Source organism: Venturia canescens, chromosome 5 (genome assembly GCF_019457755.1).
Source record: "Venturia canescens isolate UGA chromosome 5, ASM1945775v1, whole genome shotgun sequence".
NCBI classification, from domain to species: domain Eukaryota; kingdom Metazoa; phylum Arthropoda; class Insecta; order Hymenoptera; family Ichneumonidae; genus Venturia; species Venturia canescens.
Genome location: NC_057425.1, coordinates 11,903,042 through 11,928,936, shown reverse-complemented (window position 1 = coordinate 11,928,936; position 25,895 = coordinate 11,903,042). Strand labels below are relative to the sequence as shown.

Here is a 25,895-nt window from a genome sequence, read left to right as displayed (position 1 = left end):
CCAATACCAACTCCGATTGTGGGATACGTTAAGGGGCAATGTCAGTGTGAAACAAAAGAGCTTGGACGCAAAAGAGGTTTTATGGTCGAGGGATAGCAGACTCGGTAAGAATTGTTTTACATTAATATTTAAGTTGCTTTATTTAATGTCATATTCTCTTAAAATTTGAAACGCCTTTTTCTCGAAACGATGCTTTTTGATCTGGTTTACAGCATAACTCAAATTTTGTCCAATCGATTTCATTCTAAAAGGATTCTCTTCAGAAAACTTATCGCTATCGTCGCATCGTAGAGTTTTTTTTTTATAATTGTTTACTTTTGTTTTTTATTGACAATTTGCTGCAAAATTTCTGTGTAAAATTCGATTTTTTTTATGGCCGCCATTTTTATGTAATCAAAATTTTCAAATTTCCTACGATGTTACGATAGCTGTTCTATTATAATTTAATAATCTTTTTGAATTTTTTATTTCGGATGCTTGCTGCGGCACTTGTGCTGTCAACCGTCGGGGAGTCTTTTTTCAGACGCCATTTTGCGAGCGCTCCTCTGCTTAATAAAATGTACTAAAAATTAAAAAAATCCTCGTATACTTCATCACTTCAATAATTAATATACAAAATTTTAGATAATTTGATTGAGCCGTTTTTTCAAAAAAATTTCCAAAAAATACTTCATTTTTCAGCCTGTCACACTGATATTCCCCCTTAATGAAGCCGCCGCGAGAACAAAACTCGCGAATACCCTTAAAAAAGCTCTCGAAAGTTAATCCAAGATGAAGAACTTTGGATAAAACGAAGCTTCAAAATGAGAGAAACCAACGGGCAATTATGGCCCGGGTACTCACCTCGGCTTTCGACTTTTCGTCTTCGAACATCGTTGAAGACGAAAGTTCATACAAAAGTTCGAGCTTTTTCACAGTGCGTGATTTAACGGACGAAATAATTGGTAGTTCGATTTCTACTCGCTCGCCTTTTACTCGGGATGGAGCAATGCACCGCCAACTTCATGGAATGCCAGTACGCGCAGAAAACAAATTCTCTCGGAAGACGGTGGAGTTCGCATTTCTCAAAAACATGACGAAACGCTCTTGGCAAGCTCCCACGCAGCGGAAACACCGTTTAATTCTCGCACGAATTTTATACCTTATTTTCTCTATTCCACTCTAGTCCCCGAAACTTTACGACGTCGTGGCTCATGCACGAGTGTCTGATCTTCCTTCATTTCGGCTAAACAATTTTCTCTTGTCAAGTTCCCGGCACCGTCCGCTCACCCATAACTTTTCGGTCGATCTGCCACATCCGGAAACTAATTACGTCAAATTATTTTAATATCGTCACATTTCAACAAGTTTTCAGGTGAAAAAATAAAATTTCTCGAAATAACGTTTTTCTTTTCGTAACCGATTGTCACAAATATTGTTGAATTCATAAATTTTTTCATTTATTACCGGTTTTTTTTGGAAATCTCGTTCACGAGCAGTTCGTTATGCACTTTTTAAAGCGTTTCTCCATTCGTTAAAATTAATCAGTGAATGGGCAAGTGCCCGAGCAAGGTGATTCACTCAACGAATAGACGATGCAGCCGTAAATTATGAGAGCACCGGCGAATACTTGCAGAGTGAACATTGCCTTGTCCCATTCTGCTGTGAAAAAGTTGAAGAATCAAGAAAAAAATAGTTGTTAGAAGGAAGGTAAGTATTTTATTGGAAAGACTGTCTTTGGCTTTAATTGCAAAAATTGTTGCGTCGGAGTCCAAGTTTGAACTCGAATTTTGGAAGCAACGAAAGATTTTACCGTTATTTTTTCAATATATTTTATTGGACTGTGCAGAAAAAATGAATTTTATTATAATTTTTGGCTGAAACTAAAAATGTCTGGGGAAGCTCACCCTCGCTTGCCTGCTCTTCGCTGGCACCATCTTCGTCTACATCTCGGCTAAGAGATTCACTAGAGTTATTTTTGCTCGTGTCCAAAGTGGTGTGGGAATCTTGTCGAGCATTTGGTGCTATCTTGGATCGCTCTCGACTTTGTGGCACTGATAGGAAAGCACATCGGGGGTTATTTCGAAGATCGATTGATCGATACATAAAATTGGTCCGGGAGCTCGTAGCCAGGAGAAGAATACAATTTGATTATTTCTCTTTTTTCGTTGACCTTTCAGAAAGTAAAATAAATAGAAAGGCACACACCGATAAATAAGCGAGCGAAACAAAAGGCAATGTTACAGGCTTTCTCTTTGTGCTTGAAAGTATCGCGAGAACAGCTGCCTCGAGGCATGATTGATAAATAAATGTAGCCTGATGGGAATTCGAGCCACGTAAACGCAATTTTATACGCCATTTTTTCCGTCTTTCAATAAACTGATCGATAGCAATGAAAAAAGAATGAAATGAAAACTGGCCGGATGAATAACCGAAAGCTGAGGAAAATGTGGCGTTTTTATAAAGCTTCTTTTGTGCTTTGGTAAAATATGACGATTCATTGAAGATCGATCTATTGAGGATATGAAAAGCGAGGTACGTTGTTTTCGATGATGCCTGAAACTAATTTTTCTAGCCGAGAAAAATCGATCGAAAAAATATGGAATTCGACGACCTGGAAAGGGGAGCAAAAATCGGGCAATTTATCTTCTTCGTATGAAACAATGGAAGTCAAAGTATGGAGCTCAAAGCAATAATAACGAAAGTCCGATTTTTCCTGGGTTTTGAAACCCGCAAGACAGGCGTTGGGAAAATTCATCAATGGAGTGTGCTAAATTGGCAGAAATTTTCCTTTCGAACCAGCAAAATCGTCCGGATTTCGACCAGGAGCCCTAATTAAATTCCTCGGGTCAATGCGGCTCCGTATCTCGTTCATGTTTCGTTGAACCCGTCGCTGAAATTGTCCTCGTATTCGAAGCTCATAATAATGATAATTCTCTTCTATCCGAAACTTTGTCGGATCGAATTTCTTTCTCCCTCTCTCGGAGAGAGAAATCTCGATGATTCTCGATATCGAAACGCAAACTCTTCTGTCTGCCTCTCTTCCTGTATAGCTCGGTTCACTGAATGCCTGTAATTACCCGCGGGAGAGTCCTCCAACACTCCACCCTTTCCGACCTTGCTCATCTTTCTCTTTCTCCTCACTTCCTTATTGCAAGCTTTTCGCCTCCATTGTACTCAAATTTGTATTGTGATACTCGATTTCGAGTTTTATCTCTGCTAACTTTGTTCCATTATCTCCGAATCGTTCTTCAGAGTAATTCGAATTGGGTGAGAATTTAGTGTGGGGAGAGATCGAGATTAGAAACTTGAACTTTTTTGCGAAGGAGATAAACTTGAGAATTCGTAATTTTAGTTGTTGTTTTTTTTTTTCCATTTTTTGGACAATAATTATACAATATTGATGGGGAGTCATTGAAATAAAGGAATGCGATAAAAATCTCTCTCACAATTCGAAGTTTTCGATTATTTCTTGTCACAATAAATTTTCTCATATCGTGAATTAACAAAATTCTTAATTATTCCGTTTTTTAAATTCAGTTTATTGGATGTTCACCCGCCAGAGCTCCTCTAACGATCGACTATCAGAACGAACGAGTACAAGACTTGTGCTGCTTTGCCGAATCGGCAGAAGGAGAATAAGAGACTCGTTCTTCGTGTCTATCCCCAGAGAGATTCCAACCCCCGGAGGTGCTGATCCTGTTGGATCAACTTGTGTAGATGAAACTACCGCAGCACTGAGACCACTGGATGGTTGGGGTAACTTGTCTTCATGCACCTCGAAAGCTCCAGAATCCAAATAGCAGCGGTCGATTGTGACTATATTTTGTTGCAAACGAGCTTTTCTTCGATGAATTTATTCGATTCTGATACCGTGGAGACGCAGACGCTCAATGAAAAGTTATTTCAACGATTACAAGATTTTTTCAACATTTTTCTTCGTGCAAAATGTGATTTTCGAAAGTTCCAAAAAATTAGACACGAAGCTCAGCCTTAAGGAGGTTGAGATACTAATGCAAATTCCCGCGCGGCGTTGCCACATTTCTTACGATATGGAAATGTAAGCATCAAGTTTCGAATTTTGTCGAGAGTTTTAATTAATTCCTTGATAACTGTGAGCTGGGGGAAGATAAATCTGGCATCAAGTCATTTCTAAAAGTGCTTTCTTCCTATGTTAAATTTAGCACGAACATATTATTATTTTTTCATTCCATTATCTTGAAATATGACTGATCGTATTGCGATTGCCACAAGAGCTGATGCGTAACAGCAAAATTTTAACAATTTATTACTGAAAAACTGCGAGGTAAAAATATCTGAAATTTTGCACAAGTCTTTTGCTATTATTTGTCAACACAATATTTTTTTTCGGCCAATTATCATTATTTTTATTTCGTGATCCAACCTCCTTAGAGGGGCATGAGCATCCTTCATTAATCTACGCAAACACGAAATGATAGCAAATTATTTTTCGTGAGGTAAAGGAATCGTTGACCAGTAGCACAATTTTTCTTCTTGAGACTCCGAGTGTTGAGTTATATTTGAAAATTCCAGAGCTCGAATCCCTCGCAAAACAACCCACAAGAGATTTCGCATCGAAAGCTTTTCACTGGATATTGAATTTTCAATGGGTCAAATTTGTCAAAAGTAAAATATTATAGGAGCTAGTGCAGTGCAGTGGACGGTAAATCCACTACACGTATTGCGGGTGAATATCTCGTGTAAGAGGGAAGGGAAGGAAGGAAATACATTGAAGGGTGCGCGTCAGACACCGCGAGTCTGGTGAGGATCGATATGCGCGAGAAGCAGAACGATAAATCATCTGGCTTTCAAGAAAAGAAGAAATAGAATGAAGGAGGGAGAAAGTGAGGGGAAAAAGATGGAAAATGAGGACTGATAAAGAATGAGAGAAGATCTGAGAAGAAAAAGAACACGACTAAAGTAAGTTCTGAAGAGATTTGGAACTGAAATTTACGGCTCTCTGGCTTCGAAAAATATACGTATACTTGTGAGGATCGTTTTGCTTCTCGGAATGGCCGAACTAGGCCATTGGAGAGCAAGCATTTTGTAACAATATGTATTCCAACTGTTAGAGACCAAAGGGCATTTGAGTTTGGATATTCGATCAATTTACTAAATACTGATTATCGTATAAAATGAAAATTCGAATACGATAGTTGTGCAACAGCAGAATTGTGTTGTTGAAACAATCCATTGAATCCTTCAAACATCGTATTGATGTAAACCCTCTTTTCGCGTGTAGGATTTCCCGGGGAAAACCAGTCAATTACGTACAATGAACCTCGCCGCATTTACGCATGATTTATGGATGAACGTGAGTGAAAAAGCTTGAAAACTCTTATGTACTTATCCGACACGAATTTCAACGTCAAACCTTTGTCCCGGTGTTGGGCCTTCGGATAAGCATCGTTATGACAATTATTCTCTGGAGTGCATCCGATTGCAGACATGTCGTCGATGTTTTAACATTTAAGTGACGTGATAATGGACAACTGAAAAGGAGATGAAATTCGAAGGATTGCATGAATGAAATGAAATCTTTTTTTTCTACTAACGTCATGTTAAGGGCGGGGTAACGTCAATTCGGTGAAAAAAATTGTTTAAACTTTTTTACATGCTACAGATAATACAAATTGATTTCATTTGTTTATATTTTATTCATTTATTTTATCAATAATTAAGTCGATGGTAGCGGAGGCACTTCGGGAAAAAGTTGTCCACCGGTGAACAGTGTAAATCGAAATTTACTCTACCGATCATTTTGATATTTGGCGCGGTGCTTCCTTACAAAACTGACCAGATATCTACGAGAGCTTTTTTCCAATTTTTCATAATTATTAACTTCACAACAACAAATAGTCTCATTTTTAAGGCGAAAATGAGTGTTTTCACTTCTAAGTGTCACAAAAAATGCAAAAATTGAAAAAAAAAATTCTCTCGTAGATACTTGGTCAATCGTGCAAGGAAGTACCATGCCAAATTTCAAAAGGATCGGTCGAGTAGATTTTGATTGATACTGACCACCGATGGACAATTTTTTTTCGAAGTGCCTCTGAAGATTTGCTACCATCGAGTTGGTTATTGGTGTTCGGGTTCTAAAAATTCAGGAAATATTGTTCATATATTGTGATGTGACGTCACAATCATTGAAATTAGTTTGCTATAAGCTGTAGCGTCTAAAAAATGCTTAAAACTGGGCCTTTCACCGAATGGACGTTACCCGGCCCTTAACACTTATTTTGCTTTGTCTTTTGTTCAATACACTTTCGGAGGACTATCAAAAGGCGTGCTAGAACCAAAAACACATTTTTCATCGAATCTATCGCTATTCCAGCTATTCCCAGCACTGAATCCTTCGAAAGAAATTTGTAGTGTCGTTACAGAGGCCGAAAGGCTGAGGAAGCATTTCCGGACTCCAAAATCTCCAACATATTTCAAACCTGCTTGTACGTTACGAACGAACTAATTTTATCTGAGTTCATCATATTTGAATTCCAAAGTCCAATGTCATCTGTACTAGTGTAAGCTTTTGTACTAGATTAAATATCGCACAAAACTTTAACCAGCTACGGCTAATTAGTGGCGATTAAACTGCTCAATGGCAACGCTGTCCTTCGAGCGTCCGTTCAATTAAGGGCTGGTAGACCGGTTTGAAATTCCAATCATGAACATGAGTATAATAAGCGTTTGTTACAACGAATGTTGGTTAACTCCATTTTCCATGTTGCCCTTATTACCCGATTTAATGGCCGTACTAATTGTCTTTCGGTTGATCCGTGTATTTATATGATGAAGAGCTCAAATTTTATTCATACGTGATGCGTTGTACACGATGAAAATAATGATTTTGTCCATTATTTTCATCGAGAGAAACAGCCTCACAATCAAGAGCTCAAAATCAAGAGTGAACAAAAATCAGTGAGTTTCGGTTTCATTTCGACTTTCTCCGAAAAATTTCATTCTTCGCCTTTCGGCGTCTCATTTTAGGCTTTATAAAACCAATTCCGATATCTCGAGTGAACGTTATTGCAGGTGGAATAAAATGAAGTTAAATACCGTGAAACAATTCCCACACCTCGGTGACAGTCTCGCTTTGTTGACTCGTCGTCTACGCCCCTTAAACCCCCTCCCCGCCCTCTTCCCCTCTCTGACTGGGGTCATTGTCGCCCCACCTGGGAAAACAGGCCGCGAGGTACGTCTCAAGATCGGAAGGAAAGCACTGCAAAGGCAACAAAGCGAGCCCTCTCTTTGTATTACTCTCTCATCTCGCCAGTTGTGTAACGTCCAGAAGGGAAGCTCGTGGCATCCGGCTCATACGAACCGAGTGTTCCTTTGCCCGAACAAATACTCTCATCAAGAACAAGAGGAAACCCGCGTTATCGATTCCTTTTATCTCGTTAATAACTCTCCTGACAACTATCTATTTCACCAAAATTTCACAGTATTTGCACCAAGAGTTCCGAGTTTTTAGATTTTTTTGAAAAAGAAGAATCCAAAATCTGACAATGAATTTTGTGTTTAAGGCAAAAGTTGCTCTGTAACTGTTTTTTTCTTTAGTTAAGACTCCAGTTGATTTGTTTTTGTTTTTGTTTTTTTTTTTTTTTCATTTACAAAACCTTCTATGGTGTAATTTCATTTTTTTTTCTATGACCCGGACAAAGAGCATCGATTAAGGTATAAAAAAAAGGGAAAGACAAGGTTGGGGACGACGGCGAGCCACAATAAAAATAAAAGGAGCGAGAGCACGATGTGACCCAGAGTACCATCTTCAGTTCACGTTATCTTTCAGTAAGTCTGAAGGATCACACCTTGAGGGCCTGTTAAAATCTAAAAAGCTCGGTGCTTATTATCTCTTTTCCTTTCTTCCAGTTTTACTCCACCATTATTATTATTATTATTATTTATTATTATTTTATATAATCGATTCATTCCGAAGCCCGTGAGTATTGAGTGGGTTCTTTACGTTTACAAACATTTATGACATTATTTGAACAATCATAGAATTCCTTTGAAAGTGTTTGTCAATGCTTGTGAGTTCCATTTATTCAGATTTAAAACACCACAGAAACTCATAAAAGATCCTGTCAAATTTTGACATACGCTTTTATTAAGGTAGTTCATGCACAGAACGATTTTCTTAAGAAAGTCTTGAAATTTACACAGAGTTTTAAGGACTATGTGTAAAAAATCGTTCATCTTTCCTTATTACGAATGAACGCTTCTGGAAAAAATTCTGGGAAAAAATTCGAGACGATTGTCTTATTAATAATAAAGATACATTGCCTTAAGGTAACTACTGTACTGCATGCTAGCCAAATGAGTGCTAAATTTTCAAAACGCTTTTAGACCAAGTTTAACGTATCGATTAAATGTATTGTTAGTGTATTTGTATTACAGCATATCTTATTAACATGTAAAAATATTAAAAATTATCTGCGTTTTTTGATCAATTTATTGCATCAAGTCTCATTTCGTTCCTCAATTTATCCTCTATGAATCTATGAATGTAGTTGTTTTTTTTTAACTTTATCGTTTCACTGTTGCAGTTAATTGTTCATTAAGTGAAAAAACTTTTTCATTCATAATTTATAAGGGAATGAATTTAAAGAAAAATCTACGTGGTGAATTCGCAGAGGATCAGTTGAGGAACAAAATGAGACTTGGTGCAATAAAATTGGTTAAAAAATACAGATGATTCTTTGAAAAATACCTGTGAAAATGTGTCATCATGGAAATTTGCATATATTAATTGATAGTTTTGCAAAACTATCATTTTAAATATTTTTTCAAGTTAACAAAATATGCTTGAATACATATCTACTAACAATAAGTTTAATCGGTACGTTGAACTTGGTATAAAAGAGTTTTGAATATTTAGCACTCATTTGACTAGCATGCAGTACAGGAGTTACCTTAAGATGATGGATCAGTCGGTAATCACAACCGTGAGTGCGAGAGAGATAGCTGTAAATTTTGAAAAGGAAATTTTTCCACATCGTTCGTCTGATCGAAAAAATAAAAATGTCATCGGATTTTTGCGATCGTGCTGCGTACGATGACATTTTTATTATTTTAATCGGACGAACGATGTCAAAGAGTTTCAATTTAAAAAATTCGAGGTGTGATTACCGACTGATCCATCATCTTAAAGTCTGAATGAAATTGATAACGAGCACTCGTATAACTTCACATTTCCTTATTTCGGCATTTTGTTTCTTCTTGGCTCGGACCATTCCTGTCCATAGCCTTCTGTCTTTTTATTAATACTTTTCTATTGATCCGTTTCCCTTTGCGCTCTCTAATGCGATTTTTGACATAAAAACTACAGTATTTTTGCCAGGGACGAATGAAATTTCACGTTCTGTCACTGATGGATCCCCAATTAAATAATGGCTCGTTATTTCATTAGCCAAAAGATAAGTTGAAAAAATTTATTTACACTTTCGTATGAATAATTCTGACATTAATTTAAAGCTATAATATCTTTAACTAGGGAGTAAAAATCGACCAATTTAGACACCCATGAAATACGATTCTTCGGGCATAATCTACCTTAATTTCTCTCGAACGAGGTATCATAAGTGTCCTATATCGTGACAGGAGATTTCGTTTTGATACCAATAACTCCATAAAATTTTCCTCAACCCCCATCCGTTCAAAAATTTCATGCCCAATGAACCTGATTGGCTATTTGATTCGTCATTGCGATTTTATCAAAATTATTGCTTTACGGTTCATAAAATTTCGTTTGCACAATATTAACACGACAATTCCACATCAATTCGATTCCTTTCTAGCTCTATCGCATTCTTGGACAATACGAGATTTATTTTTTGCGCCACGGTCCGCAACTTCACGCCTCAAAAATCTTCTTGATTCAGGCCAACCTTCAACATTAAAATTGAATCAACGATGCACTAATATTTTGACCAGCTCACCAAAAATCAACTATTATTCAAACCTTCGTGTGACGTAGGTACAAAGTAGCTGATCGATTCAGCTCGAACTGTCTTGGCAACGATTTGAATTTCTGTTTTACTTATCAGATATACGTGAAATACTTTAGAACTCAACGTCAGTTGGATATTTATGGAATTGTGTCGAACGACATTTGCTTGCATAAAAAGATCGATGGACTTTAATGTACGTAAATTGATGAGTACAAACGTATACACGCTCTCCGTATCGACCAACGTACTGTACGAACGGTTGAATAGCCAAGGAATTTGCATTTGACAAAATTGGTTGCTGAGATGTTCGCTTCCAATATAGGAGACGAATTTACATTGGTATTGACGTATAAATGTGTGGGTTTATGGATTTTGTGATCGTGGCTGCGATGGTACATACGTTTACTATCTCTGCGATTCAATCGGATCGTGAATCCGAAGATTAGTTATTTCCCTTCAACGGACTCTCCAGACTGTGAATGATCACTAGAAATTTGAAGTGAAATTTCAACGAAATTGAAAATTTTCCTCGTCACCGAGACCCGAACGACGTTTATTTTACAGCCGGATTGAACATCATCGCGTTTTATTTCCAGTGGCATAACATACTCGAATCTTTTGTTTTCAAGTAATTGGCTAACTTCAGTGGTCGTTGGTTTGATAAATCTCGAAATTCATTCGGTCCGCATGACGAAAAGGATGGTGATAAAATGAATTTACTTGTTTAGATGCTTCGGGGTGGTTCGTCATTTCCATACGAGCTTTCAACGTTTATTTCATCGTTCTCTTATTACTCACCTCGTCCATTCCGACCGAACGATGGACCAATAGAATTTTCAATATTATCCGACTATCGGCTTGGGACTCAAAGTGCTTCAGGCAAGCCGGATAAAACTCAACTTAAACTGAATTTACGAGGAGCTTCGCTCCATTAGAGGCCAGAGTTAATTACTCGTTAATGCAGTGGAGCATTAAAAAACCGATTAATAGATTTAAAATCGAGTGAAATTATTTTATGACCAGAGAAATAATAGGCATCGCAACAATCGTGAACAATGTCATTTCTCCTGAAACATTGCGCCGTCGCCGATTTTATTGGAGCATTAAAATTGCAAGAGAAACTTTCCTGACCGTTAAAGAACTTATCGTTTCGCTTCCCAAAAGCAGCGTATGCATTGATCCGTTACGTAACTCATAATCCCTCGCACACCGATACTTTCCAACACAAAGAAGCGTAGAAATATTATTAATGCTCTTTGGGCATCAGTATTTATAGTCGTGTTTGTTATTGTTATTTTATCATTATTTCCAGATAATAAAATTCACCGTTTTTATGATGCCTGCTATATAAACGATCGACGATCAACGCTTGGACCGACCGAGCCTTAGAATTGGAATTCAAATTTTTCAGTTTTCAATAATTATGATGAAGATAATGTAGGAGTGAGATAAAAATGATAAATTTTTCTCGTAGACTGAAAAATTCAGGCTCGCATTACCACCGAATCGAAACGCCACGAAAATGGTTCTTGACGTGTTTCGGACTGGTCACAGGCGACTCGATTAGGCTTTTCCTAACCGTTAAATGTCGCATGTAAACTAACGCACTGAACACGTTCGGACCTCGTATACGAGCATGTAGCTACGTTGGAGCCGACAAAATTATCGTTAGCATGGTTAATTGGAATTCGCTTAGTGAAATATCAATTGGGCCTCGTTGGTCCTTGCCGGAACCAACGTCAGGGCACGTCGACGCGTTTAGTTGCACCTTCCGCGCATTATCATCTTCGTTAGTAAGTTCACCACCAGAGGTGACTACGAGCTGTTCTCCGCTAAATTATTAATCCTGTAATCTTAAGTTCTAAACTGAATTTCGAAGGTAAAAGTTCGAAACCACTTTTTGATCAAATTCTCTGCTGCCCAGACTTGAAAATATTGAATTTCGTGGATATGCGCACCCTTGCGTGGCTGTACTCGCCGAGCGGTTGAAGATACGGTAAAAACGTATGAAACCGATTTTGTAGAGGATCGAATTTTCTAAAAAAAAGTTCCCGGCAGCATTTTCCTAACTCTCATCGTTCAGCTTCAAGAGCCATTTGGAAAAAAAACTTTATTCCCAAGTCCACCTTCGGCTCTGGACCGAACGACCGAAGGCGGAAAATACCGTTCGAAGAGTCTCTCAAAGAAATGTTCAGCTCTCGAGAAATGACCTCATCCGTTTTCCCTGCATCGCTAACCCTTGCTTAATTAACTCCGTGTAAGAGCAACAAAAATAAAAGTTGAGATTTTCTGACCCCGCGCTGTGTTTAGGGAGTCGAAATTCCTGCCATTGGCTCCTCGAACGGCCTGTACACGTTAATTTTATACACCACAGCACGAATCTCTATACGTCGATTAAAATCAGCCCGTGCACAGCGCTCAACACGCGCTTTGCATATTGCATCGAGCCCATAGAAATACAACTCCTAAGCAATTCGAATCCAAGCGACCTGAGCAAAAGTGAAAAATATCAGCGTCTCGATCTCGCCCCATTACTTCCAGTCTCATTTTTGGTTATCCATATTTTCAAAGAGTTTGTAGCTGCGGAAGAAACGTGTGAAGGATTTCACCCGCAAAGTTTCCGATATCTTGATAAAACTATCGCATCGTCGGTGTGAGCTCGAAAAAAATTCGGATCGCCGCATGTGTTGACGACGTTTTGTCACGGTGATAAAGGAAAAAGGGGCAACACCGGCAGACACGATGCCCTGGCGTTTTCTCCATGTCCGTATAATAATGACACTGCGACGGGGTGAGTGTCGCAGAACGGCAATGCACTGCGGCTCCCATATATTATTCAGGGGGCTTAGGTGCACTCACCCCCGTCGGTTTCTCGCTCCATAAAGCATGGTCGCTACAATGCCAACGCTCCGACTTCTATCTCTGGTTTCACCCGTCCAGCAACTCCCGTTTTATTTACACGTAACGTTTCCTATACTTGGCTCCTATGAGATTCTACACCGTAACACTTTTGTATTCGTCCACACGTTTATTCGTTCGTCAAATGTTTGACAATCTGTTTTCTTTACACGCGTACGTCTCCGCTATTTTTATGTTTTCTTCATCTTTTTGTACTTTTAAATTTGACTGTGGAATTAGTTAGTTTTACGAAGGAAATGAATAAAAGTTCGAGGGCTTGAAAAGAAATCACTTTCAGTTGGTTTTCTCGTCAACGTGTTGTTTCTTCTCATTCTTCGCTTCTTAAGGGAGCACGATTATGAGATTAAATGCAAATCGATTTGAATTGTTTATAGGATTTTATAGGTTATTTCTTAAGCTTATATTCTCCATTGGAAATGCTTTTTGGAGCAGGATTTACGTAAACTCCGGTTCCGGGCCACTCATTCATGAAATATTTGCCTCTATAAACTCATTTTATTTATCAAGACCATCGTATATGAGAATCAAAATAATGGAAGATGCACATTAATATTCGATACAGTTTAGAATGACTGTGGGTGAGTTTAGTAAATTTTTCGCTTTTTGCTTTTTTGACAACGAGGAACTAAGCGTATCTCCTTAAAGGATTCCGTCGGTTTTAAGCGCAGAAAACTTTTCAGGTGGGAAGAAAAGAGTGTCTTATTAGACGTAGCAGTTGCAGCAAGTTCTTTGCTTCATGGACCTGCGCAATCAATCCTATGCGAGATGAAAAGAAACATTTTATTTCATTTCTAGTTCAAATTTTTATCGAATTATTCGCAAAATATTATTTTCGAATTCGTTGGAGACGATTTATCGAAAAAATTAATGCATCGATAATAATGATATTTTGTACAATCCTTCAAAATGGCATTTTGAAAAAAGCTTCGTCTAATTACGAGTCGGTGATTGAACGATTATTCTATACGTAGTGTAAATAGTACCAAAAATTAACTGAATCGTACTAACTTGCATACGACTTTTCCGGAAACGAAAATTTCAAATTTATTTTGAATCCTCAGCTGAATCGTGAGCTCTGCTCATTCATTAGCAGTAAAAATTGGTTTTTTAATTTCAGATAAAGCGATCATGAGAAATCCTGACCACCCTGAGGACTCTTTTTTTCCAAATTTCTAAATGAAAATACTCGAAAATATTGTTGAAATATTGCTCTTTCATGTGCTTAATATTTCGAACGAAATAACGTTTATTATAAAAATAAAAAAAACTTCAAAATACTCATTTTTTGTTCAGACTGTTGTTGCTGTTCATCAAGTTCAGATAACCAGCATTTCCAATTACGAAGTATTTGACGAATATCGTGAAGTTCGAAAATGTACGTCGCGTTGGAAGAGGAGAGTTTTGATATTTCGTAAAAGCTCTCGTATTGTCGTCCGTAGTTGTCAAGTCGAAGGTTGACGTCAGAGAACGAGAAGTGAAAAGTGCAAAAGGGACGAAGAGCGAAAGGCAGTCGGTGCAGCTAGCGCTATCCAATTACCCTAAGTAATCTCATAAGGGGAGGGATGGATTGTACAGGACAGTGGGAAGCGAGGGTCGAATGAGGCGGATATGGAAGCGCCGCGTTGAAGCAGCGTGATTTACAGTAATACCCTGGTTCCGAGGAGTCTTTCCTGGTCGAAATTTCCAGTGGTCAGCCCGCCGGTTTTTTGAAAACTTCATACAAAGCTCACTTTTTCTTTTGTTCGTGAGCAACGAGCACAAAGTTCACAATTCGACACTCGACGTCTGCATTTCGTATTCGAAAAAAATTAACGTTTCCTGAGATTCATGACAGTCTCGAAATTGTGAAAAACAAAAATTTCATTTACGTGCCCACAAAAAAATGAAAACTTTCAACGAACGTTCCAATGAACTTTCAACGTGTTGACTCGAACATTCACGTATTGGGAAGTTCAACGACGACGCAATTGCCCAATTCAGGGGTATAATAATCCCTGCTTGGCACAACTGTTAAGCCTACGATTGAGATACGCTAACTCCAGGGACATTAGGGACCCTACTTGTGTAAACTACTGGCACCCTCATTGTTCGTAATGATGGATAATCTTGCGGGAATAACTTACCTTCAGGTCCTGTTTCGAAGCAGATAGTGATAATTTAATGGATGCACAGTTACACGGATACGAGGAGGTGCTTTTATCAATGGGCGATCGAATGGAAGGAATGAACTTATCAAATCCATTGTCAATTTTAGTAGAACTGCTGATAGAACAACAATTTTTGTCCCTTTGTCAATCCTTCAACGCCTGTAGAGCTTTTTTGAGGAGGGTGGATCACGAATTTGCGGGGCAGGCGCGTTGAGACGGAAACGGGTATGCTTATGCACGCTAGTCCGAGCTTATTACCAACCGCTGAGACCTAAATTTTTTTAGTTGTAAACGCCAATTTTCTGCACAGCACGTCGATAAAATATAATATTCTTTGATAATTTACAACTAGTCATATGGGATGAATTACATTGGAAGTTAATTTAAAAAATCAATTGTAAACATGTTTTAATTCATTCGTATGACTTGATGAAACGCGGCAACGTCAAAATTCATTTTCTGATGTTGCCAGCACCGCGTCTGTATCAGCTGTGATGAAATTGAGAGATTTTGATCATTCGGGTTAATTCGGCTCACGTCAGCTCCAAACGATTTTCGTGCTCACACGTGCTTTTGCTCTCTCACACGCAGACACTACTAATTCGAATTCCCGCGCGGCGTTGCCACATTTCTTACGATATAGAAATGTAAGCATCAAGTTTCGAATTTTATCGAGAGTTTTAATTAATTCCTTGATAACTGTGAGCTGGGGGAAGATAAATCTGGCATCAAGTCATTCCTAAAAGTGTTTTCTTCCTATGTTAAATTTAGCACGAACATATTATTATTTTTTCATTCCATTATCTTGAAATATGACTGATCGTATTGCGATTGCCACGAGAGCTGATGCGTAACAGCAAAATTTCAACAACTTATTACTGAAAAACTGCGAGGTCAAAACATCTGAAATTTTGCACAAGTCTTTTGCTATTATTTGTCAACACAATATTTTTTTTCGGCCAATTCTTAGTATTTTTATTTCGCGATCCAAGCCCCTTAATCCGCAAAACAGGAAAACTGCAATTAGCATAAAGAGGATTTGCAAAAAATTTTAGCTGACTCCTGTTTAAAGTTAAAACTCTAATTAAGTGAATACTATTTGCATAAAACGTTCTGGGATTTACAGCACCTGTCATTGTGCTGCAATTTGAAGAAAACGGTAAAAGTACGTATACAAAAGCCAAATGAGAATGCGCGAGTGGTTTTTTTTTTTTTTTATACGAAGAAATGGAGTCCGTCAGCTATTTGCGTGTACCAGCGGCTTGGTTCAACCTTCGTTGCCACAGCTTCCATTGAAAAATGCTGTGCTTCTCCGTTTCCTTATCCTCAGGCTTGGGCCCAGCGTTCGATCGTCGACTCATAACTCTCTCGAACGGTGCAACGTGGATTTTTAATGCCCTGGAGCGACCGCGCAGGTGGCCTAGTTACACAGGAAACTTCTATTCCAAATAACAGATGAATCAACGCGACAAATTATCTTCAATTTTTATTATTACGAGTTTTACCGAATAGCCACTTTGACACCCGATGATCTTGTGTCGTTTGATTAAACCATGAAAGTTTCTAGGTTGAAGAGAAAAACAAGTGAAATGGAGTGAAGCGTTGCGAACTCGGTATTTAGTTCACGTTATGTTCGCTTGAAAACCGAAATCCAATTCAATGGAGAAGGATAAAGCTCATTTCCTTCATTTCATTCATAAAAAGCTCGGCAGCTGTCCTTAAAACCCCGTTTGGCATACTCTTAAAAAAAACCGCTCCGGAAAGGGAATCGTTTTTATTCTGTGATATCAGGAAAAGCGTTCATGAATGTGAGGCAGTACACGAAGCATGGTGACTCCACGAAACCATGACCGCAGACCGTATAAGTGCAATCACAGAAAATGTGCTTCCATTTCTCCTCGCTCAATTTCAGCCTTCCGTTCAATTCTCCCGTGGCTACGTTACAAACGGTATTTACGTGATGCGTGAGAGCAACGGCAAGAGAGCTAAAAGATCGACGTTGCAACGGTGCAGAGAGTTTTGTGCGAGCGTGAAAAACTAAAGAATCACAACCGCGTTTGTTTTTCCTCGAGAAGAGAAACAAGGAACTTTACTAAAATTAAACGAGCACCGATCCTGCTCTCGCTTGAAACATTGTCGGTATTTGCACCGTCCATATTACAAAGAAAACAGTCGCAGTTTGTTCGTGAAAGCAGTTTTTCTGTTTTAGAACCTGCTGCTGGGTTTCTATGCTGCAGCTATTCCCGTCGGGATTTTAATATCGAGGAACGCGTGGACCCTACTTTTTCTACTCATGTTCGAAAAGTGATCCTTTCCTTGGTTCATGAGTTTTTGTCCTGGTGACTTTAATCCACTGAATGAAAATCTTTGCAGTAAGAAAAAAAATGCCCATGAAATATATGATCGTCACAAGGTTAAAGTTGATTAAGGCCTTACATAGACTTGCAGAGGGCGAAAAAACGTCATTTTCGTGAATTTTTTTCGACGAGAAAATAAATGTTTATTGGAAAATTGTGAATGACGTTCATCAATACATATGTTCATGTACTTGTACAATTTTTTTGATCGAAAAATTCCTCAAAATGACGCAACTCCAGAGCTGAATTCCAGTAGCACCTTTTTTAAGCATCAGTCACAGTGGATATGATAACTTGAAAACTATTAATCCGATCCATACCAAGTTTATACCACTTATTTATTATAATAATAGCTCGGGCCTGGACGAAGGATTTATAAAAAAGTTGATTTAAAAAATATGGCGAGAGTTTTAATAAAAAATTCATTTTTTGAGATGCTAAATTTTCGGTTTTTTGTTACAGTTTTTTTTTCCAACAAAATAGGAAATCCTTCGTCGCGGCCCTAGCTATTATTATAATAAATAAGTGGTATGAATTTGGTGTGGATCGGATAAATAGTTTTTTAGTAATCGTCTCCACCGCAAAGGTTATTTTAAAAAAAGACGATTCTGAGATAATCGCGTTTGAGGATTTGAGTATTAGACGACCGCGCGCATCGAGCGGTCGAAATTTGATGAGCATATTCTTCAGTCATTGTATTAGAAGAATATCTAATAAAAAAATATTCGATTTTTCCGCTCATCACAAGTGTATATAAACTCTTAAACGAACGAAATACTTTTAGATCAAACTGTAGATTCATTCTCTCCGAAAACATGCAGTTAAATGAAGAAAATTTTTTCAATATTTGCTATTGAATCAACAATTTTTTTCTCTCAGTCCGAATTTCCGTTGATTCGGTTAATATTCAATCGTGAAGGAGTTAAAAAAACAAAAAAAAACTCAAACATGAAAACGTTCTGTACATTTGGTCTCAGCCACGTAAAAGGATGCAAAAAAAAATCGCTAATGCATCTCAAGATTTAAACGTCGACGAAAATATGAGGGTAAATGAGTTCAAAGAGCTTCAGAGGTCAAGTCCCATTCGCAAAATTTCTAACGTCGTTAAGTACCCGAATTATGTATAAAAGGCTTGAAGCACCGGTGTTTCAACAGCTGTCAAGAAGAAATCCAATGATTCTCAAAGGGAGATAAGGCTTTCTGCAAACTGGTGGGAAAAACTGCAAGTATTTAGGGGCGATGCTGAATGAAGGGCTTTCCAAATCCCGAGCACTTTTCTTTCCTCATCTCGAAACTACGTCTCCGCATCCCTGTGTCCCACGTCTTTTGTTATCTTTCCTACGGTTATAAAGAGCTTCGCATTGTTCAGTCCTAATTAACAACGGCTTTGGTAATTTCTTCGGTGCTAATTACGAAAGTGAAAGAAGAACGGAGGGTCAGAAACTAGACGTGAAAAGCGAAGGAATGGATGAGGCAGTGTGTATACACGGTGAATAAACGGAGAGAAGGCTTGTCCGTGGTTGAGTATCGTTGAGCTTTATTTACCACAAAACAACTGAGTTTCTTGCTCGCGCTTCAGCTGCTTTGGTCAGCCTTGTCAGTCCGATGACCAGGCTTTCTCTCGTCTTCGCAAAATCTATTTTTGGAAGCTGCTCGGATTATGACTTCTGCTGTCAGACACAGAATTCCGGTTGTTGTTCGTAAATAAATCGTCAGTGATTGAAATCAGTAAATATTTTGTATCGACAAATAGCACGAAACTGAAGCTCAATTTAAGGGGTCTATCCTCATTAGACGGCCAAAAAAAGACTATTTACACGAATTTTTTTGACCGGTATATATTATAAATGTGGATATAATAAGTGTTGGGCCTAAAAAATACACTCTTAAAATAGGCAAAGGAATTTTTTTTGTGTTTATTTTACTTAATTTTCCCACAGAAATATGGGGGAAAAGACAGGTCCAAAAAACAAATGGGTTTTGATAAAATCTCCGGAATATGGATGATCGGAGGAAAAAAAATAAAAATGGTTTCAGATTCAATAGGTAAATGGCTACAACATACGATTTTTTATTTTTTCAAAAATGACAAAATGGCGGCGATTTTTCCAAAAACTACGAAAAAGCACGTTTTTTTTTTCATCTTTTTTTTGCAAAAAAAAAACAGTTCCACTCAAAATTTCAAAATTAGTATGATATGCACCATAGCTATAGTTACAAAGAGCACGTGATAAAATTTTGGTAAGGACCGATTGAATAGTTTCGGAGATTCGATCAAGGAGTCGTCCAAAAACGTGATTTTGAAAAAAAACGCGTTTAAAAGTGCACTTGGGCTGCTCAGGTCTTTATGAAATTTTAGTATGATACTTTTAAATGTGTATACTTTCGAAAAATGCAATTAAAAAAAATCGATTTTTTGAAAATTCTAATTAGGGCTAAAAACAACTTCGATATCAACTTCATGAATTTCTTTCTCAAAGTAGGATTTCAAATGACAATGTCATTGCGAACAAGAGCCACTTTGACACACAATCCTCGATGCTAAACAAAAGGATAAATGACATCGAGATGGAGACATTAAATCGATCGTAAATTTGTAGCAACACGTGCTGCAACGCTGGCAAATATGCAGGAGTATTTTAAAAGTTTGGTACTTCCAAAGGAAAATCATTCACGAGTACACTTTTACGATTTTATCACTATTGTAGAAAGTTCGTCGTTTATACTTCGCTTGTCTTTCTTGTTAGGAAACTTTGTATTATCATTCCCTGGGGGCTTTTCATCTGAACTGGAGCATATTGCCGAACGTTCTAACACACCGTAATAAAGGAAGAACACTCGTATTTTATTCTATTGAGTAACTTTGCGTTTTCTTTTCATTCGTCGATTGCCTTCGGCTCGAACGCGACGTACGAAAGCTCAGGCCCTCGCTCTTCTCAAACTTCATAAATTTTCCTGTTTGTTAGTGTTTTGTTGTATTGGGAAAACGCGAAAGCGTGAATTAACCGGCACAATGCGAGAGGCGAAAAGGAGCGAGTTTGAATCGTGAAATAATAGCGTCGTGGTACTCACCTTGAAATTCCTTTCTGGCTGCACTCACTGAAGTAACTATATTTGCAACATGACCAAGTACGGTTGCGAAGAGCAAAAGACCGAACAAGAGTTGAACGATCACGTACAAGTACTCGCCTTTGCTTCTCGGTCTGCAAGCACACAGAGGAAAGCCACATTTCTAAGGTTCTGCTGACATCGAATTTAATCGGAAAGCAAGCTTTGTGTACAGCTTTTTGCTGGGCTTTCCATGACCGGGCGATCATTTCCGAGGGATTTTTTCCCTTACCTGGGCAAATCTCCTATGGTCGTTAAGGCGAGTGTACACCAATAGTAACTCTGAAGATACTGCTTAACAACGTCCGCCGTTTCTGAGTCGCTGAAAACCCAGTCCTTGCTCCCAAAACCGTTGTTCTTAGAAATAATGTGATAGACGCAACCGTTCCAGTGAAATATCACCAACAAGTAGTGTATCAATGACGTCGATCTAAACAAATTCGGATAGTTCGTGTGTCGCTCGGTTCTGTCCATAAACGCCCAAAACCTGTTGACCCAGAGAAGAGAACGTCCGACATAAATAATCGCTGTTTCGTTGATGATCCATTGAAAACATCTGCGTGACCGTTCATCACCGAACTTACCGATATATTTTAACGAGTCTAAAACTTCGAAGTATACTGTTGAATCCTAAAGATAAGTATAAAAAGTCGAGGGGCAGCAGGCACAGGCAGTCTATGTAAAACGTGGTGCTGTTCATATAGTGATTGCGCAACTTTGTCGCGTCGGTCTGTAACACGCCGTCCTCGAGGTAGCCCGTACGAAAGTGAAAGACTATGTCCACCAGGTACAGCAGATCCGACAGGTAATCGAGGCAAAACCACACCACGAGGGTTTCGCCTGTAAAAGAGTCGTTAAATAAAATCAGGTCAAATATTATTCGGAGAAAAGGGACGACGAGAATTATTGGGCAGTAAAATTTTTTTGAGGGCTCTGCCACTGGACAATTGTCAAAAAATACATTTTTTTATCACTTTTTTGGAAGCGTAACATTTCAAGATCGAAGAGGTCAAAGTGTATTTTTGTGTGACCTTCATTTTAGTGCCTGAACACGTTCAGGTGGTTATCCGACAGGCAATCATTGGTAAAAAAAACTTTTGACACTTTTTTCTCGAAAATTGAAGTACAAATTTTTATGACTATTAGTTGTAGCACTATAAAGTCTTTTGAGAATTTTTTTTTGCGATAAATGGTGAAAATGAAACAAGTTTTTTCCTTTTTCTTAAATAAAATGTTCGCCATTTTTTTGCTCTTTCAAATATTTAACATCTTTTAACACACTGAATTTAACACCGTTTTTTTTGTCATTTCAGATGCTCCATCTTCGAAATTTTATCAAGAGCGCAGACACCTTTTTTAAAGAATTTTTTTAACCACCATTATTGTGTGTAAAAAGTGACTAAAATAGGTTTTTTTTCAGTATTTCGAGAGGGAATTCAATAATTGTAACAACTTTTATATCAATTTCTATATCATAAACCTATCAAGAAAAATCGTGAAAATGGCGTTTGTTTTGAGTGTCTTTAGTGGATAGAGCTCTTCAGGTAACTTCTGTACTGCATGCTGATGAGTGCTAAATTTTCAAAACGCTTTTAGACCAAGTTTAACCTATCGATTAAACGTATTGTTAGTGTATTTGTATTGCAGCATATCTTATTAACATGTGAAAATATGAAAAACGATAGTTTTGCAAAACCATCAACTGATAAATTCAAATTTCCGCAATGACGCATCTTCACTGCTATTTTTCAAAGAATTATCTGCATTTTTTCACCGATTTTATTACCCCACGTATTGTTTTTGTTCCTCAACTGATCCTCTACGAATCCACCACATAGATTTTTTTTTTTTTTAACTTTATAATTCGATTGTTGCAGCTAGTTGTTCGTGAAACGAAAAAACTTTCCATTGATCATTTCTGAAGGGATGAATTTTAAAAAATTCTACATGATGAGTTCGTAGAGGGTCAGTTAACAAACAAAATGAGACGTGGTGCAATAAAATCGGTTAAAAATACAGTAATTCTTTGAAAAATACCAGTGAGAATGTGTCATCATGAAAATTTTCATTTATCAGTTGATGGTTTTGCAAAACTATATTCCTTTTTATATATTTTCACATTAATAAGAAATTCTGCACACAAATACACTAACAATACGTTCAATCGACACTTTAAACTTGGTCTAAAAGCGTTTTGAAAATTAGCACTCATTTGGCATGCGGTACAGGAGCTACCTTAACCTCTTCGTCATGAGAAATGCTCATGAGCTGTGTATAAACAATAACTTGAAATTGATTTAAGTTTGTAAAAAAGCATGCAGTTAATGAAACGAAGACTGACCATTGATTTCCTGGAAGGCAAACCTATAGATGATGACCCAAAAGTTGTAGAGGAAGGCTAGTGACACGACCATCGACCAATAGTAACAGAGTCGTCCCGCGGGATCGAAAACAAACGACCAATTGGGAGCTCCCGTACGAAAGCCACGGGAGCCAGGTTGTCCCGGAAAACCTCTGCTCCCCCGTTGCTGTTGTTGTTGTTGAGCTGTGTATCGCCTGAAATTCGAATGATCGCAGCTGCTATTTTTCTTTTAATTTCCTGCATTTTATCAAAGCTTTGTGTCACGCTATTTTTCCTCGATAACGTTCCAAGATACTCGTCGAGATTGAAGGTGCTTTTATCGAGAGCAAACTATGAGGATTACGTCACGTGAAAGTATAGCAAAAGCGTTTTTTTCGGTGTTCGAAGTTTCGTCGACTCCACATTAAGCTTCCGATTGCTTTCGTCTCAGCCTCAAAAGTGACAAACGGAGTATTCCAAAGTGGATTAAAGTAAATTAATTTCTGTGGTGATGCACAACGATGCACCTACAGCCTAATGGGCACTTTGAACAATGATCGTTGCGGGCAGTCCGAACTCACGTTTCAGTCCCGTTGCAGCTGCTGTTGCTGTTGAGATGATTCGTGGATGCAGGACCGTGGAGATGTGACGGTTCTCGCGAGGAGGTCAGAGGTACCGCGTTCGGAAGCTTGAACCTACCGCGTAGGTGATCCTTTCGTCTCGTTTTTCGACTGAGATCGAGCTCACTTGCGCCCCGATTCACGTATGCCGCGTGAAGCGAGTCACGCGACGAGCTGAAGTAACGCTGCGACACCGAGTAAACCTGCACGAGAGGGGGGTCCCCGATCAAGGCTTTTCGTGAGGGAGCAGCATCAAAATGTGTGCTTTGTGACGTTCGAGGGCGGTTCAAAGTTCGACAGTCACCGATTTATAAAAAAAGGGTTAACCGCGAGTCCTCGCGAGTGCCGCGCATGTCCACGCATTGTTATATTCTCATTGGGAACTCGATTCGAAATCGTGTGCGATGCGTAGCAAGCACGCTTTAGCGCGGCGGAGCTCACTGATTATTCGCGAGTCCATCGGTGCTATTCAACCGAGACTAAAAATCCAATCGATTTAGTATGCCAACGAGATATTTGCGGTTGATAACGCCGCGCCCCTACACTTTTATTATCTCCGCCTCGAACGAAATAAACAACAAGAAGGAAAGGCAGAAGCGAAAAACGCTGCGAGCGCTGATGATGCGGGCACTCACGCAAGCTCAGTGGGATTCCAGGTCTGAGAGATTGTGAAGGAATCGGGGAACATCCGGTTCATCCATCGCTCGCTTCTTCTAATTCAACGGTTTTTTTTTCGCCGTCATTAACCATTTTTTAGCCCATCGAATCCTCTGGACATTAAGGTGGAACGGTACCATATATAAAAAAAAGAGAGATTTTTATGCGAATTGGCAGATACGTTCGAAAGTGTACGAACTATTTGCTCGCGAAGTTTTCATTTTTTTTAGTTTTTTACATTCGATCTTATCGAATATAAATCGAAACACTAGTATATGAGCCAACTGTCAAGATAACTCTCGCGAAATTCGCAGTGATTTCACCGTACCGTTTATCTGCAATGTGCAAAAGAAAATTAATGAACGGAGCTTGTCTCTTCTTGCGGACGCAGCTTCAAACGCGGCAACGTCGCATCGGTCAACGCACTCTCGTATAGCTCTACATAAACAGTGCGACTCGCAGCTTGCCCTCGAGCTCAGGGCGGCCAACAATCAAAAACTGAAACCCAACCCTGCGTTGCTGCTGTCAAAGCAAATGTTTGACATTTTGAAATATAAAAGAAGAAGCTTCTTTTCGCCAATATTAGGAACATTACCGTTGAAATAGTGATTTTTTCATCTAAAAGTAAACAATTATCATTTGACGTGTAATTTGAAAAGCAGAAACTAAATTCACGTGCAGTTCGTAAGACGAGAGGCTTCCCATGTTAAAGCATACCCCTCTCATCGTCTGCCCCGCAAAAGAGGTACCGTTCTACCTTAAGAGCTCAAACCTTTCCGCGCACGAGAATGGGATTTGACTGGATTCGCAATAAAAATTTGCTCCTGGCCGCGACGCAAGTGATGGATGATGATACGGAAAGCTGAGGGATCAGATTCCACGATGGCGCAGCCAATGAAAAATGATGCTACAAACCTGCTGTTGCTGATGGGGATGGTAGTGGTAATGGGTAGGTGTTTGCCTGCCGAATTTGCTGCTGACGAGATCAAGGAGACTTTGTCTCGACGGCAGCAACTCCCGGGACACGTTCTCCACGCTCTTTGCCTCGTCCTCTCGGTAGTCTCTTGTTGTTCTCGCATCGCTAGCGTGTCTCGTACTTGCCAGATTACCGACAGCACGAATTTTATCAGTTGCGTAGCCCAGAGCCGAGGCTGAGCCGCCGCTCAGACGATCGTTAACCCCGCTCGCTCCACCACCGCCCAGCGTCAAGCCTTGCTGGCCTGGAAAACAGCGAAGAAATTTTCGATCAAGTTAACTAGCCTCGCTGGGATCATTAAATTAGTGCGGTCCTCGAGCCGCCGAAGCTCAGCTGGCTGTGAATGTTTTATGAAATCTAAAAGGAATTCAGGCAACGACGCAATAATCAGTTTTACGAAAACTCCAGTTTTCCGCGTCTTTACGGACTCGCCACATGGTCTTTCTACCAACCAACAACGATCCAGTTCCACTCCACCTTGTTACACAAACTTCCTGGTCCTCCTTCCTTGTAATTATTGACGCAAGTTGCCCATGCGAATTTCATTGCCCTCTTTGACCCTCTGGCGTATTCCTCTTCTCCTCTGGAGAATCGAGACATTGAAGGAGGACCAAGGGAGTGAGAAACGACAGAGACATGCATGGGAAACGAAGTTCTGCTCTCTTACGAAGCAAAGAACACCCCCGAGAGTGACTCGGGGATTTCTCAAAGACCTACATCGGTGTTCGTGCCTCTCAAACCCCGAGAGATCTAGGATTTTCATGCTTCCGATTTCCTGGACTATTTCGTGCGATTCAACGTTACGTCCATCCTCGTCCCA

At 39.0% G+C, this 25,895-nt stretch overlaps 1 protein-coding gene across 5 annotated transcripts in view; it reads right to left on the bottom strand.

Moving 5' to 3' along the window:
- LOC122411279 (cyclic nucleotide-gated cation channel alpha-3) overlaps positions 1-25,895 on the bottom strand; it is a 177,779-nt gene that overhangs the window by 79,238 nt on the left and 72,646 nt on the right. For all 5 annotated transcript variants that reach the window (XM_043419989.1, XM_043419993.1, XM_043419992.1 and 2 more), the window contains 6 exons: positions 25,015-25,319; positions 23,404-23,645; positions 22,823-23,037; positions 21,066-21,321; positions 20,714-20,968; positions 20,446-20,576 (listed from right to left, as the gene is read on the bottom strand). In XM_043419989.1, coding sequence (XP_043275924.1) covers positions 20,446-20,576; positions 20,714-20,968; positions 21,066-21,321; positions 22,823-23,037; positions 23,404-23,645; positions 25,015-25,319 — 1,404 coding nt within the window. The remainder of the gene's footprint in view (positions 1-20,445; positions 20,577-20,713; positions 20,969-21,065; positions 21,322-22,822; positions 23,038-23,403; positions 23,646-25,014; positions 25,320-25,895) is intronic.